The sequence below is a fragment of the Lithobates pipiens genome, unplaced genomic scaffold, assembly GCF_037356315.1.
Source record: "Lithobates pipiens isolate NorthernLeopardFrog02 unplaced genomic scaffold, aLitPip1_a1.2 Scaffold_8, whole genome shotgun sequence".
Classification (NCBI taxonomy): Eukaryota; Metazoa; Chordata; class Amphibia; order Anura; family Ranidae; genus Lithobates; species Lithobates pipiens.
Genome location: NW_027507903.1, coordinates 165,058,624 through 165,076,137, shown reverse-complemented (window position 1 = coordinate 165,076,137; position 17,514 = coordinate 165,058,624). Strand labels below are relative to the sequence as shown.

General features: G+C 36.0%; 1 protein-coding gene across 1 annotated transcript in view; it reads right to left on the bottom strand.

The window, feature by feature from the left end:
• SEMA3E (semaphorin 3E) overlaps positions 1-17,514 on the bottom strand; it is a 234,121-nt gene that overhangs the window by 19,251 nt on the left and 197,356 nt on the right. The window contains exons 10-15 of the mRNA XM_077472771.1: positions 16,638-16,782; positions 12,200-12,422; positions 10,247-10,338; positions 6,399-6,440; positions 3,446-3,612; positions 268-335 (exon numbers count right to left, since the gene is read on the bottom strand). Coding sequence (XP_077328897.1) covers positions 268-335; positions 3,446-3,612; positions 6,399-6,440; positions 10,247-10,338; positions 12,200-12,422; positions 16,638-16,782 — 737 coding nt within the window. The remainder of the gene's footprint in view (positions 1-267; positions 336-3,445; positions 3,613-6,398; positions 6,441-10,246; positions 10,339-12,199; positions 12,423-16,637; positions 16,783-17,514) is intronic.

Sequence of the window (17,514 nt, the reverse complement as noted above, 5' to 3'; positions counted from 1 at the left end):
CACAGACAAGCACTCCATAGATCTGTGCATTGCTTGTCGGAGATCTGTTTTTTTTGTTATGGAGAGGACAGCATGACTGCATGGAAAAAAATATTATTTAGTCCATGTGTGCAAAATGTAATGTAAAATTATTAATCATTTATGGCTTTTAAAACCTGGATATATGGTAGATAAAAACACTTCATTAGTGTGGATTTTCACAAAATGACCTGATATTATCTGACCTAAAAATGTAAGAAAATGTATACTGTATGCATATTAACTTACCATTAAATTGTTGTCCTGAACACTGCTGAGCTGCATTGCCATGTCGAACATCCTGCCTTCTGAAACGTCTGTGAAAAGTATAAACTATTTAACAGCACATCATTATAGTGGAAGCTGTATGTAAATACATCATGTAGGCACATTAGCCTAAGTGCATCTTAAGCCCAGCTGGAATTGGCATGATTATGACTAATTTACATACTGGGGTTGAACAACTAAAAGCAAATAGGCTGTTCACTTTCTAAGAGAAGTTACACATTGCAGAGGGATTTGCCTAGAGCTTAGTGGATGTGGTGATGTTTTACAAATCAAATTAACAAAAAAATACGCAATCACGTCTAAGGAAAATAAAAAATATAATTTTTGCTTTCACATTATGGAATGATGGAAGTCAACAGAGCTTCTAATCTTTAGAACAAAGCTCCAATGTTTTATGTTTTAAATGTTATTAATAAGTAAGAGCAAGGGTAGCCCCACTGGCTAAATGAGACAAATCAGTCGCTTCCCCCACCCATGCTAAACAGCATAGCTGGAAGGATCTGTTCTACAGGCTATTATATTCAAAAAGTCATAACACCCTCATCTACCAAAATACCCAAACAGTGACTACAGCTGACTCAGCAGGAATCAGTTAAAATGTAAACCTTATATGACTAGCTTAAAGCCTTTGTTACCCTCAACACTTCATATTCATGATATGTGCCTGCTGTACGATGTACTTGTATGAGAAAGTATCCTGATCTCTGTATTGCTTCCTTTATGTGAAATCCCTGTTGTTCCTGCTAGTCCCTCTGCTCTCCCATTAAAAACTCTCTAACTGTGCTGGGAACTCAGTGTACTCTCCTCCAATGATCAGACATTCTCCTGACACAGCCATAGCCTGACACAGCCACCGCTGCACAGCCATTCACTGGGAAGCTCAGTGTACTGCTGCCTCTCCTCCCCCAGCTCTTGTGCAGCTGAGAACAGGGGGAATGTGAACACTTATAAAAAAAGGGAACAATGTATTTATAATGCATTTCTATTTTAAACTGAATGGGTTGTTTTACAAGGTGATCATTTGCAATTACTTTAAGTCCTATTTTATGCATATAATATCTATTATTATAATATAAATATAGTTTGCTATTGTTAGTTGCATGTTTTTATTTCTGTAAGGGTTCTGTCCCTTAAAGATAATTGGAGTTAAAAAAATAAGAGTATACTTCAGAAAACACATTCAAATGTAGTGCAACCATACAATTGTGCATTAAAGTGTATGTCAGGGGAAAATCATATATATATGTATATGTATATATATATATATATATATATATATATATATATATATATATATATATATATATATATATATATATACATACATACAGTACAACTCGAACAGTTATTGGCCAGTAATGCACTCAGTTGAATGAACAAGTCTGCTGATATATCACAAGTCCCAGCAAGTCCTGACAACACACAACATTTTTGTGCATTGACTAGTGTTAGACATGCCCTGTTTTCTTTTGCTAACCTGCTCTATCTCTAACAAATATAATTGCAGTGCCAATCTTAGTATCATGTGCTATAAATTGTAATGTGCACAAAATAAATGCTATAAAACATATAATACATTTGCAATATAATCAATCAAAATAAAGTGCCAATTGTATTGTACAAATCCTGTACATACAATAAAAGAGCTACTTGTCTCATAATGCAAATCATGATGAACTCACAATAAAACATTCATATAATAATAATAAAAAAAAAAAAATTGTACTGAGTAAAACAGTCATATAAATTATAACTTTGAATATGTTTCACTTATTGTAGAAAAAGTGAATTGTATTTAAAGTCGTATCCATCATCACCAAAACAGCCAGAAATGATCTTCAATCAAATCCTCCAGTGTGTGTGTCCTGACACCAAAAATTAGTGAATAAGACTTTATTATGTTTCTATATGACACGTTTTCTTTTAAATAAATAACACTGCAATATAGGTACTGTATGGCTCCTCTGGTTTTTTGTGAGAGACATAGTATAGCATCCCAGCAAGTGTGGGCATCCTTTCTATGGACAGGAGAGGAGGTACATAGGTGACTTCTAGCTGTTTAATCGATCTGAGGTGGAGAGATGAATAGACACTGGTTGATTTTTACTAAGGGATTATTCCTTTGTGCATAAAAGCTGGATTTCTGGTGAGTGTTCCATTCACTTGTTTTTGGTTTCGGTACACCAGCGAATTTGATTGAAAATTGATATCGGCTGTTTTTGTGTTGGTGGATACAAGTTTGATGACCATTCACTGTTTACAGAAATGAATCACATTTTCAGTTGTCATTTATAGAAATGTTTTATTCAGTTCGTTTTTTTAATATATATAAAGATTTCTTTATGGTTTCATCATGAATTGTGACACTGAACTTTACTTTTTCAATTATCGATTCTACATTTTACTGTATTGTTTTGTATTTGCACAATAACACAATTGGAACGTTATTTTGATGGATAGTATCATTCATTTATTATATATTTTACAGCAAATATCTTATGCACATTACAATTGATAGTACATGATAATAATATCGGTGCTGCAATTATATTTGATAATTTATTAGATATTTCATATATCAGCCTTCCTATGCTAGCTGTCAGGATAAGATCACTAGCGTAGACTTTACTTTTCTCTGTTTTGATTTTCTCTACTGTACTATTTTCCTGTTTTCTACAACATAGACAACAATTATTCTATAGTTAAAGTGAAAAACTAAGAGGGCCAATTAGAGCAGGAAGCGCGGCAGACCAAAGGACATTTCTTAATTATTGACAAGATCAATGAGCATTTTTTGAGCTTATTGAATAATTATAACAAAATGCTTTTAATTGTGTATTTAACAGATCAAAAGGTATCAAATAGGAGAATCACATACACTTCAAAAAACTGCCCTGCTGATTAGTCAGTTGTGAATCAAAAGATATCAAATAGGAGAATCACATACACGTAAAAAAACTGCCCTGCCCATTAGTCAGTTGCAGAACTTTGCTGTGGCAAAATAGTTAAAATTTTTTGATTTAATAATTTCTACAATTATCAAAATGTGTAAAATGTATTAATTTCATAAATGTACAAGTAACTTTTTTTTTAAATACCACTTTATTGGTTAATGTTTCTACTCAGTGGTTGTACTCACCTTTTGGAATGTGTACCTAGGGGATAATACCTGGAACAGGACATTCCATCCCATGCACAATAAGGGTCACGAGCCAGACAGCAGTCTGCGCAGGCTGTGCCATACATCTCACAATGGTGGAGCTTTATTTGAGCTACATTAAATTTAGATCCAATATACAGTTGTTGCTGAAATGTAAAATAAAAAAACGAATAATTATTCCATTTCTAAAAATCAATGCCATTTTTTTTAATTTAGTCTTCATAATTTAACCTGATAAATAAAGAACAGCCCCTTAACAAATTAATTATTTTTAAAATTAAAGTTTAAATATTTTAATTATCAGTCTATTACTGCCCATATAAGGGGTACAAATCTATCAGTATGCAATCATTTCAACAAAAAAGGTGGCAATGAATGCCTTGTTGAATACTATTTGTAGGGGATAATTCAAAAAGGCCTATATATTCATCAACCTAAATTGTATAAAATATTAGACGGTTTTATTGATTATTCATATAAATTAACCAAGATGTAAAACAAGCCTTTAGAATAAAACCGACAGGTTAGTTATTTATTTATTTCCCTCACCAAACCCACAAGCCTCCAAAACATGTATTGATATATGAACAGTATGAAAAATATATACCAGTCAACAATGAATAAAATCACAGGAAGCTATGCTGAGGGCCACTCGTTGTGATCAAATTTTAACAGTAATGTATATCAGAAGAACTGGTATATCAAATTATTATGTATTATGTGCAGAATAACTGCAGAATTAGCTGGAATGCATGATACAGCTGTTTGGCTATTTCCTTGATAACTGTATTCAAGTTGCTGTGACTAAGTATATCAGCTTGCTGAGACTTGTGGTACATCTGCTGATTCATTCAATTTATGGATGGTCAACCACTTCAATACAGGGCACATTTACCCCCTTCCTATCCAGGCCAATTTTTAGCTTTCAACACTGTCGCAGTTTGAATGATAATTGTGTGGTCACACTTTACTTATGTGACATTTTTATCATTTTGTTCACACAAATAGAACTTTCTTTTGGTGGTATTTAATCATTTAATCACCACTGTTATACCATATATATATATATATATATATTTCTAAATAAATTATCTTTCTTCACATATTTAGGCCAAAATGTATTATTTTGCTACATTTTCTGGTGAAAATAACCCAAATCAGTGTATATTATTTAGTCTAGGAAAGTTATTTACAAAGCCATCCACAACTCTGCCCCATCTACATCAGTAACCTAGTCCCAAAATGCCAACCAAGACGCTCTCTTCTGTCATCCCAAGACCTCATGCTAGCTAGCTCCCTTGTCACCTCCTCCCATGCTCACCTCCAGGATTTCTCCAGAGCTTCTCCCATCCTTTGGAACTCCCTACCCTAATCTGTCCAACTGTCCCCTAATCTATTTATCTTTAGGCGATCCCTGAAAACCCTTCTCTTCAAAGAAGCCTATCCTGCTTCTAACTAATACTGTTTTACTTCCTCCATCAGCTCATCCCCCCACAGCTATTACATTTTGTATCAATTGACCCTTCTTTTTTAGATTGTAATCTCTAACGAGCAGGGACCTCTGATTCCTCTTGTACCAAATTGTAATGTCACTGTAATGTCTGCCCTCATGTTGTAAAGCTCTGCGCAAACTGTTGGTGCTATATAAAACCTGTATAATAATAATAATAATAATAATAATAATAATAATTCAATAAAAGTTGTTCAGGTAGACATACTGGGGTTGATTTAGATAAACTGGAGAGTGAAAAATATAGTGCAGCTCTGCATAGAAACCAATCAGCTTCCGGGTTTGTTTGTCAAAGCTTTATTGAACAAGCAGAAGTTAGAAGCTGATTGGCTACCATGTACAGCTGCACCAGATTTTGCAATCTCCAGTTTTAGTCAATCAACCCCACTTTATTTACCATGGGTCCCAAAAAAGCTGATTATAAAGTGATTATCTTTATTATTTACATTTGCATAATATTACATTATTCTGTCTATCTATCAGTGGTGGCTGGTGCTCCATTTTTTGGGCGGTGGCAAACAAAGCACACACCCCTGTCCGCTTGCTAGTCCCACTCACCAGGTTACAAGCCTGCCAGCCCCGCACTTACCCCCTCAAGGTGATGGGCGGCTTCCCTGGTTTCTCTTCCTGGTCAATCTGGTCTTAGGACCCACTTCCTATCCTGACTTGCTGGGAGGAGAAGCAAGAAGACAATAGCGAATCAACATTCGCTAATATCACAAGTGAGTGGGTGGGCCCAACCTTTTTGAAGCCAATTAGAGCCTCCGGCTCCAATCATGTCCGTCACAAAATAAAAAACTTGTAGAAATGTGTCAAGCGCACCACAAGGAGATTAGGGGCCGGTGCATAGAGATTAAGGGCATGGATATATCTATCTACGATAAATATGAATGAGGAAATGATCCACTGTAAGTCATGATGCTTGAGCTGCCCTGAATAGAGCCCTGCATAACACCCCATATGATACAACATATGACATGGAGGAGTGTCATGTCGGGGGGGGGGGGGGGGGGCTTGCTATGGAGGAAAGAGAAGTTCACAGCTTTCTCACCAATAATTCAGCGCATGTACAGGCTGAGTGTCAATACTGAAGATTTTAGATTGCCCTCAATAGCATTGCCACTCTGAATAGGGAACTGGCAGATTCACCAGGTAATTACAGCCACAGAATACATTTTGAAAAAAAAAAAAGCAGCAGCACACACAAGCAGATGTTACTCTTTTACATCCTTAGATAAAATGTAATATATTGGGTTTAATGTTACTTGTAATTTATAACAACACCTCTATATACAGGCAAGATTTGCATTCATCTTAAAATTATTTATATTAAACAATTACATATTTCAAGTTACAATCTGATAAAAATTATCATCAAATACATTTAGTGTGTTATAAACAGGTTATGAAATGAAAACATACCCTTTTTGCTGAAATTTCCATTGAAGTTATAGGTTCAGGATTCTGGTAAAAAAAAAGAAAGAAAGATCAATAGAAGGGACCGCGGATGACAGGGAGATTGATTATAGCAGTATGACTGATACTTTATCAGGTGCCAGTCAAATATATAGTGATTGTACAGTAATGATCTACTTTTACAATGGCTCAGCCTAGTGTATGAGGAGAACAGAATGGATTGCACTGCGTTGAATGCATTCTCCTAATAAAGCAAATCTGTCACATGTGAGTGCACCAGAGCAGTTTAAGACTACAGAAAATATGATAAAATCAACAATGTAAAAATCATGAAAAAGTGATCACACTGCAAAATCTTTCTAAGCATGATAAGATGCTACACACGTGTTACTTTTTTCAAAGCTAAGAATTTAAATCTGGAGGATGTAGTTGTTGCCTGCCTTTACTTTTTATGGAGATTTTTACCACACTAAACTAAAAAATTCTGAAGTAAAATTGAAATTTTACTAATGTGGGCACACCTCTGACATATGTTTTTAAATTACCCTACTTTAACAACTTAAGGACGGGGCCCCTTTTTTAGATGCGATGTTTACAAGTTAAAAACAGTTTTTTTTGCTAGAAAATTTGTTAGAACCCCTAAACATTATACTTTTTTTTCTAACACCCTAGAGAATAAATGGCATTTGTTGCAATACTTTCTGTCACACCGTATTTGTGTATTTACAACAGTAAAGTTAGCCCAATTTTTTTTATATTGTGAAAGATAATGTTACGCTGAGTAAATTGATACCCAACATGTCATGCTTCAAAATTGCGCCCACTCGTGGAATGGCGACAAACATTTACCCTTAAAAATCTCCATAGGAGACAATTAAAAAATTCTACAGGTTGCATGTTTTGTGTTTGGGACATTACTTTATACACAATTGACTTTTTACATTGATTTTCACTTTAATTTACTCACTTTGTTATGTATCATGTAAATTGTGTGCACCTGTTCAGTTGCATATAATGTTGTAGGGGGGGAATATATATATTTTTTTACCTTTTTCTTTGGTTTTGTCACGTATATTTGGATGCACACATTTATACAGTATTATTTAGCGCTGCACTTTATATATTGTATTTCTATGTTTTGTGTTACAGAGGAAGTCTAGGGCTTGAATTATTGCCCTTGCTCTACCAATCTCAGCGATATCTCACATGTGTGGTTTGAACGCTCATATCTCTTATATCGCGATATCTCACATATTGTTCGCTTCTGCATGCGAGCTCGGCGGGACGGGGCACATTTAAAAAAATAAGTTTTTCTTATTTATTTTACCTATATTTTTTTATTTTTACACAGTTTTTTTTTTTATATTGTGTCACGTTTATTCCTATTACAAGGAATTTAAACATCCCTTGTAATAGAAAAAAAAGCATGACCGGACCTCTTAAAGGGATTGTAAAGTAAAACATTTTCTTTTTTTAAATAACAAACATGTTATACTTACCTCCACTGTGCAGCTCGTTTGGCACAGAACCTGCTCTTCTGGGGTCCCTTGGCGGCTGTCTCTGCTTCTTCCCGCAGGTACTTCTCACGTTCATGCGAGCTGGTGAGCATGGTGAGAAGCATCTGCGGGCGCGCTCCCGTGATACAGCTGGTGGCTATAGCCGCTCGCTGTATCACACGGCCCCGCCCCCCAGCGCTCCGCGTCAGTGGTTGTGATTGACAGCAGCGCGAGCCAATGGCTGCGCTGCTTTCCATCCAACCACTCCAGCCAATCAGTGGCCAGGCTGAGCGGTGAAGAGGACGGCGGGGGCGAGCACGGGATTTTCGAGGGGTCAGGTAAGTAAAACGGGGGGGGGGGGATTGGGGGCGCAGGCAGTGTCAGATGTTTTTTCACCTTAATGCATAGAATGTATTAAGGTGAAAAAACATTTACCTTTACAACCCCTTTAAATATGAGATCTGGGGTAAAAAAAGAGCCCAGATCTCATATTTACACTAAAATGCAAAAAATAGAAAAAAAATTTTGTCATTTAAAAAAATAAAAAAACAAAATGGCCCTTTAAGAGCTATGGGCCATCTTCCCCTCACTTGTCTCCATGCACAGCCACGGGAAGGATCCGATTGCCGATGGCTCCAGTAAGCGGAGCAGGGCACCAGATCGTGGCGGGAGGGGGGGGTCCTCTCCCGCCACTGATACAAGTGATTTAGCAGTAAATCTGCCGCAGGGACTCCTTTTATCTTGTTCCTGGAACGGGGATACCAGGGTTATGGCAGCTAGCTGCTGCCATAACAACGATATCCGTCCTCAAAGCGAGGAAGTACATCGGTGTGCGGTGGTCTGGAAGTGGTTAACACAATAAAACCTTTTGGTTATCTCAGTTTTGTCATATGTCATTATCTCATTTTGTCATAGGAAGGTAAAAAACTAAATTGGATGGATTTTGGAAGGGTTAGAACCCATTAATGTTGTTTTCCTCTAAGGAAGATTGTCTTTCTGTATTTGTTCTGGTGGACTTTGCCACTGAAAGAGAAAGCAAGGGAAAATACAAAAAAATTAGCTGTTACCAGAACAAGAAATGAAAAGGAAATCTTCCAAAAGGGATACTTGTTCCAATGACAACTGACAAATCTCCCCAATGTGACACAAATTACAAACAAAGAACCTGGGCAAAAGTTGTGTTCTAGTGTTTCTATTACAGTTTTAATATTATTGTAAATGAACGCATTGCACTTTGATCCTTATTTCTCTGCCTTGTATATGAACTGATAGGGTGTGCTTATGAAACTTGGAGAGAAACAAATTCACTATTGACAATCAAGTGTTTTTTTTTATTTTTTTACTAACTTATCATAATTATGACTGTTTGGCAGTGTGTTTTAAATGTCATTTGATTGTGGTAAAGGAGCAGACATTTTCTTCTGTATGACACATCAACGAATGATCAGACTGCCCTTTATATTTCTCCTGCATAGACACTCATAAATGGTTTTAACTTAAGGACGCTGTTAGAATGTGATTTATATGTTTGCACTTTATACCCATTGTTTGCACATCAGGGTGCACACAGATATCTGGTTTAAAAAAGATCTTTGCACTATCAATTATATTATTAGATTTTTGGAGTTGTATATGTAATTTTATCTTATTATATCACGTGTGATAATTATGCATCAGCTAAGGGGTTCTGTACTTATTGTTTTCATGTATTCCTTTTATTCTTAGATTACGAGCACATCTTTGTTATGCCGCGTACACACGGGCGGACTGTATGCCGTACTTAGTTTGTCATACAATCCGACGGACAGTCCGTCGCACTTTCGACTGAACGGACTTGACCACACACGGATGCACAAACAGTCCGTCGAAAGCTTGCGCGATGACGTGTACAGCACGTACGACGGGACTAGAAATAGGAAGTCCAATACACAGCAAAGCACCCTTCCGCCGTGTAAATCCTTTCTGAGCATGCGCCATTCTTAGTCCGTCGAACTAGCATACTGACGAGCGGATTGTCCGCTGAAACCAAAGTACGACGGACAGAATTTTGAAAAATCCGAGTACGCCAGACTGCACGCTGAAAAAGTCCGCTGAAGCCCACACACGAGCGGACTGTCCGCTGAAATGTGTTTCGACGGACTAAGTACGCCATATAGTCCGCCCGTGTGTACGTGGCATTAGTGTTTGATAAACAAAGAACCTTACAGGATTTACATTTTTTCCTCCAATAAAGTTTTGGCTTTAGATCTTTTTTAAGGATTGACTGTCTAGTACACAATATGAAATCATAAAACAGCACTTCCTAATGCATTTAATAGATGGAGAACCTGGACAGGATACTCATTAATATAAACATACCTTAAATATCTGAAGTTCTTCAAGAATTACTTCTTCCATAGTTTCTTTTTCCTGATTGTAGATGGTAATAATTTTTAGCACAATTCCATTATCTAAGGCATATGAAAATGAGGAAAGGGGAAAGATGTTGTGATTAAAGTAATGTTTGATGTATTTAACGTGATTAAGCGCACATATACACATTTCTCTACTGCACAACTACAATCTATTGTAATCAGTAATCATGGCAAAGCAAAAAGTGTTTTATAAAAAAAAACTTATAAAATAGCTTTTAAACACTATACATGTTTAAGTGTAATACAAAGATATTATGACATTTAAAAAATGAATTGAAGTTCTGCATTTTAACAAGTATTGTAAATAGTCCTCCTAACTGATTAGTTGGTGTGACTTTAAAATCATAGATCACCTATATCAGGGATATGCAATTAGCGGACCTCTAGCTGTTGCAAAACTACAAGTCCCATCATGCTCTGCCTCTGGGTGTCATGTTTGTGGCTGTCAGAGACTTGCTATGCCTCATGGAACTTGTAGTTCTGCAACAGCTGGAGGTCCGCTAATTGCATATCCCTGACCTATATAATTTAACTTTATCAATAAGCACATCCTTGAATGACAGATAGGAAGATATAAGTTGATGACCAGCTGTAAACTGTTGACTAAAATTAACAAATCATATCCTTTTATAGTGTGTGCCAGCCTCAATTCAAAGCACACAGTGTTGTTTCTCTCATCTGTCTCATCCCTCTGCTATCTGCATGGGTCACTAATGAGACTCTCCAGCGCTCAGCAGCTGACAGTCACAGCTGTATACAGTATATTTTCCAGTGATTCTGTGGAGAGGGGTGTGTTACTCTTCCCTCCATCTGCGTTTCCAGTTTAATTGAGCTCTGTGCTCATGCTGTGCAGTGTGTGATGATAGTTCCCAACCTTCTGCCATATTCTGTCATATTCTGCTGATAAATAACCTTTAATTTGTGTGTTCTAGGAGGTTTTAGAGAAGAGGTAGGAGAATTTGTTTCATCTCTGTGTATCACCAAAGGCTTGTCACTTCAGTGAGTATATGTAAGGGTCTGCAAACACTATAAATGTTCTAGGACCAGGCAGATTTGTGTATGGCTCGACATATTTGTGATATATATATATATATAGTAACATAACAGAGAGGTACTACATAATGGCAGACCTAGCGTCAATTTTAAATGTGTGCAGATTGTTCATGTATGATGCAGAGGGAATGATTTGTTGAACTTAAAACCAGCAAGTTTTTGTCTACTGTCTGGCTTTTATAAACATTGATTTACTACTATGCTAGTGTGGTGACTATACCTGAAAAGCAGAGAAGGAACACATTTCCTCCCCTAGAAAAGAAACAGTGGAGCTGATTTACTAAAAGAGCACAGGGTGTTCATCTTGTAAAATGCATGTTCACCTTAGAAAGTGAATGCTAGTTAAAAAAAGAACCTGTATTCAGTTTGGATGTCCAATTATGTGCAATAAAAAAAAGCATTTTTACTAGCACATTATTGGGTATTCAAACCGAAACAGTTTTACGTTATTTACTAATATTCAACAGCCTCTGCACCTTTAACAAATCAGCCTCAATGTCTTAATGTGGTAATTAAATCAGGCAGTCAAAAAAGCAAGCAGACTGCATTAGAATTCTTATTATAAAGCCATATAATTCTCTGTAAACTGTGTTTTCCCTGTAATAAATGTATTTTTGTAAAATAAAAATGTACATGATTAAATATATATAATTTCAGTTCATATACAAGTTTAAACAAAAACATAATGGTTTTGGTTTATTTAATGTCATTTTTAATAGTAAATGTATTTCTTATTTACAAATAAGACACTTGTAAAGGTTTTATAAAAATAAATGTATTAATGTGTAATGTGTATAAATGAATTAATGTAACCAATTAACATTGTGTATAATAAGGATTGTACCTGTTCCTAGAAACATAACATGATATTGACCATCCTCTGCCTCCACTCTGTCTACAGCAATCTGTTTTAAGTTGTATTTTCCATCAACCTTTACAAGAATAGGCCTTTTATGGACAGGTTTAATGGTTTCATACATCAGAGGGTGACTCCTTGCAAAGCGTAAAGCCTCATCTGGATAATCCTTGGTAGTCCCGTAATGACCTCCATTTACCTTGCTTGCACACTGGAAATCCGACAAAAAAGAAAACACAATGTCAGTTGTTTAAATGTAAACCACAGGACAAGTATGTGCAACACAACTGTGAACTAGTACATCATAAGCCAAACATAATATGTGAAAAACACACACAAACACACACTGTATATAATTTTTTTGATAACATATATAAATAAAACTTATTTTTTTCCAGTAAAAATTATATTTGAACCCTGTTTCTCATCCCTCCGTGAATAAAAAATGGAATGGACCATAGTTCTGGATTTCAATATTCACCTGCCGAAAAAAGTCCTCACTTTTGGCTGTAGTGTTCAGATATAATGGCACTCCATTAACCACTTGACAACTGGGCACTTAAACCCCCCTCGTGACCAGACCAATTTTCAGCTTTCGGTGCTCTCACAATTTGAATGACAATTACTCAGTCATGTAAAACTGTACCCAAATTAATTTTTTGTCCTTTTTTCCCTACAAATAGAGCTTTCTTATGGTGGTATTTGATCACCTCTGGGTTTTTTATTTTTTGCGCTATAAATGAAAAAAGACCGAAAATTTTGAAAAAAAAACAAATTTTTCTTTGTTTCTGTGATAAAATTTTGAAAATTATTAATTTTTCTTCATAAATTTTGGCCACAATTTATACTGCTACATATCTTTGGTAAAAAATAACCCAAATTAGTGGATATTATTTGGTCTTTGTGAAAGTTAGAGAGTCTACAAGCTGTGGTGCAAATCATAAAAATTGATCTGATGTACTGGTGGCCTATCTTATTTCTTGAGACCCGAACAAGCCAAGAAAGTACAAATATTCCCCAAATGACCCCTTTTTTGAAAGTAGACATTCCAAGGTATTTAGTAAGAGGCATGGTGAGCTTTTTGATGTTGTCATTTTTTCCCACAATTCTTTGCAAAATTAAGATTTTTTTCACAATTGTCATTGTAATAGGTTATCTCTCTCACATGCATGTGTATACCACAAATGACACCCCAACATAAATTCTGCTACTCCTCCTGAGTATTATGATACCACATGTGTTGGACTTTTCCACAGCCTAGCCACTCAGAGAGGCCCAACATGCAGGGAGCATAAATTACACATCTAACTTGTTGGCTACCTATTACACTTTTGAAGGCCCTGGAGCACCAGGACAATGACACATGTGATGGCACGGCGGCAAATTCAAAGGGATGTACCTGTATGCCCATTTGCCTGTCAACACGCGCACGCACTGGTCAGGACCTCCATGAGTTCGATTGCGGGTCCCATGGATTCGATCTCCGCGGGGATACCTGCGATCTTCTCACGGGGAGGAAGAATGGGGAGACGCCTATATAAACAGCATCTCCCTGTTCTGCCTAGCACCAAGTGACACTGATCTCTGCTCCCTGTAATTGGAGCAGAGATCAGTGATCTGTAAAACAGAGCCATGCCCCCCACAGTTAGCAACACGCCCCTAGGACACACTTAACCCTTACACTGCCACCTCCTGTTTAACCCCTTCACTGCCAGTGTAATTTTCACAGAAATCAGTGCATTTGTATAGCACTAATTACTGTATAAATGACAATGGTCCCAAAAATGTGTCAAAAATGTCCAATGTGTCCGCCATAATGTCGCAGTCACAATAAAAATTGCTGATCGCTGCCATTACTAGTAAAAAAAAATATATTAATAAAAATGCCATAAAACTATCCCCTATTTTTTAAACGCTATAACCAATCAATAATCGCTTATTTCGATTTTTTTTTACCAAAAATATGTAGAAGAATACGTATCGGCCTAAACTGAGGAAAAAATAAATTTATATATATTTTTGGGGGATATTTATTATAGCAAAAAGTAAAAAATAATGTGTTTTTTTCAAAATGTTACGCTCTTTTTTTGTTTATAGCACAAAAAATAAAAACCACAGAGGTGATCAAATATCACCAAAAGAAAGCTGTATTTGTGGGAAAAAAATCTCTGGAGTTGATCCCCTTTTTAATGCATGCCAATATTCTCTGTAATATTTTCTGCATGAACTTCTTTAAGCAAATCAATAATACACTTACTAATGCCCTTTCACCTGTGTATTTATCACTGCGCTCTAGCATCTAGCTTCCCCACTAAGCAGCCACTTAAAAAATATATAATTTCTGTGTATTTGTTCCTATTATAAATAATTGAAACACGTGGCGCTAAAACCAAGTGTATATTGCACCACTAAATCCTATGCTACAAAGTGCATCGAATATAGATCAAAATTTAAACATAAATAAATAAATACATTTCCGTGAAATAAATAAACATTAAATAACAATAAATAACCCAGTGAATAAGTGATAATTTACACTATGCATTACACTATACAATAATCCTCAAGGAGTATTGCAAAACATATACAGAGTTCATACAATGTTGAAAAAGTCTGTGAGTCTTCAAAACATGCTTCACTTTAGCAAACAATATTGATCAGTGTTTTTTCTCAAAACGCCTTTCCTTCACCACACCGCTGTGAAATGTGATTCCTCTCCCCCTTATGTGGATTAACCTCCCTGGCGGTTAATCCACTAAAGTGAAGCATGTTTTGAAGACTCACTGACTTTTGCAACATTGTATGAACTCTGTATATGTTTTGCAATACTCCTTGAGGAGTGTTTGAATGTATAGTGTAAATTATCACTTATTCACTGGGTTATTTATTGTTATTTAATGTTTCTTTTTTTCACGGAAATGTATTTATTTATTTATGTTTAAATTTTGATCTATATTCGATGCACTTTGTAGCATAGGATTTAGTGGTGCAATATACACTTGGTTTTAGCGCCACATGTTTCAATTATTTATAATAGGAACAAATACACAAAAATGAACTCCTTTAAGATGGTAAGTATCAGTTTTTTTTTTAAATACATTTATTCAGGGTTAAAAATAAAAGTTATGGTCATGCAAACTGATTTTGCAAAGGATTTGTACCTACACATGCATTATAAACAGAGCTATCACAACTATAAGTGATTGGGCATATGGGCATCTCTTTAGCTTTCTTTTGATGTGAAAATTCTGGATGGCCTCACAATACGGTAACAAGTAAAATATTACATCGTGCACCATCATCCCAAGTGGATATATAAATGGATATTGGGAAATCTGGTCCCCAGCCAGAGATACTAACAAGGAGGAGAGCAAGGGGACTATTGCGGTGCGCGTCACAAGCTTTCTTTTGATGTATTTTTTAAATAAAAATGCATGGGGAAATATAGGGAAAGTACAAGAGAAGTATATTGTTATGTACATAATGCATGTAGTAGCACACTTGTCTCTATGCACAAATATTTTGTGCATTTCTTTCAGTTTGAAAAATTCTCTATTGTGTTAAAAGTCTAGAAAGAACTAGTAGGAAGAAATCCAGATTAGTATTAGTTCTGGAAAACAAATTGAATTTATGAATCAAATATGGAATTGAAGTATAATAATAATTAGTTCTTCCCCAATGTGTCATAAGACAGCCCCACCACACACCTGACAGCTGACTCATAGAAAGCATATACAAAGTGTGGACTGTATGCCTGTAAATAATAGGAGCCACAAGTTAAACCTCCACCAAGGATTAGTGCAATGTGTTCTATCAATACTTGGGTAATTACACATTCATTCCCTTCAACAATCACATTAATAATTCCAAGTTTAGAACTCCATGCAAGCAACACAGAGACTGTTCCATAGTGAGATTTCATGGCTTAATTAACAGTCACATGCAATTTGATTGCTGCTTGGCATTGCATTAGTTTGATGTGTCACGCCGTTCCACGCTGAATAATTTAGCTCAGCTGGAGGCACACAGAATAGCATAAAATGATTGCAGAAAGCTGGTAGTTATTTTTGGCAGGTAACATGTCTTTTGTGAATTTAGTTGAAAATGCATTATCTTGTGTAAGCTTGAAACACTTAAAGTAGAACTATGGCCTCCTATTAAAAAGATATGATGCAGCACTTAATTATAAATGTTTGCCTCCTGAAAGTTCCACAAATACCTATTGAGCCTGCCAGTCAAGTTCACCTAATGCTACTTCCTCTGATGGGGATGGCAACAGTCTGCACTGCCCTTGAATTCAGGACACAATATTGCCACTCACGTGTAGGTGGTGCCTGCTTGTACTATAGTGGGACGAAACATTCATCACTGTCTGTCATTCAGGAGCTTTTATTTGTACTTTAATGGAAAAAAAACAACAACTCACTGAGCCAGGCCTTGGATAAGGTACTTTGCCTTCATACATTGACCAATGATACTCTGGTCCTTCCTTGTGGGCATACGGGCCATGAAATGCTTCACGTATACTAGCCATATGGTAAACACAAACTGCATAGCCTTTAAAAATATTGCTGAAAAACAAATGCATTCATAAATCAAGCATATTTGTACAAACATAAGAACACTGAAGTAAAAACATTTAACATAAACTTATACATCAACAAGTCAAGGCCAAAAAGGCATCACATGAAATTAAACAAATAAAAAAGCCATGAGTGTTATGTCCAAATGGTGGTGATTAATGGCTTTTTTTCTGAATGGCCTCAAGTTGTGAGCGGTGTGACCCAGGACTCTGTCTTGGAACCAATTCTGTTTAATTTGTTCATAAAAGATAGAGAGGTAGTTCAGTCTCTGCATTGTACCATCAGAAAATACTAAGCAGGGCAATTACTTCACAACTATCATAAAAAATGGGGAAGACTCAATGGACCACTTGGTCTTTTTCCTGCCATCACTCTTCTATGTTTCAACAAGATATAACAACTTTAGAAGAATACCTAGTTAAAATAAAAGTGTAGACAGCTATGTGGCAGATGCAATTTAATTACTTCAATACAGGGTACTTACTTCCTGCCCAAGCCAATTTTCAGCTTTCAGCACTGTCGCTGTTTAAATGACAATTGTGTGGTCATGCTACACTGTAACCAAAAAGAATTTTTATAATTTCGTTCCCACAAATAGAGCTTTCTTTTGGTGGTATTTGATCACCTCTGCATTTTTTTTTGCTAAACAAATAAAAAAAGACCGAAAATTTTGAAAAAAAACGTTCTTTTTTTCTGTTATAACATTTTGTAAATAAGTAC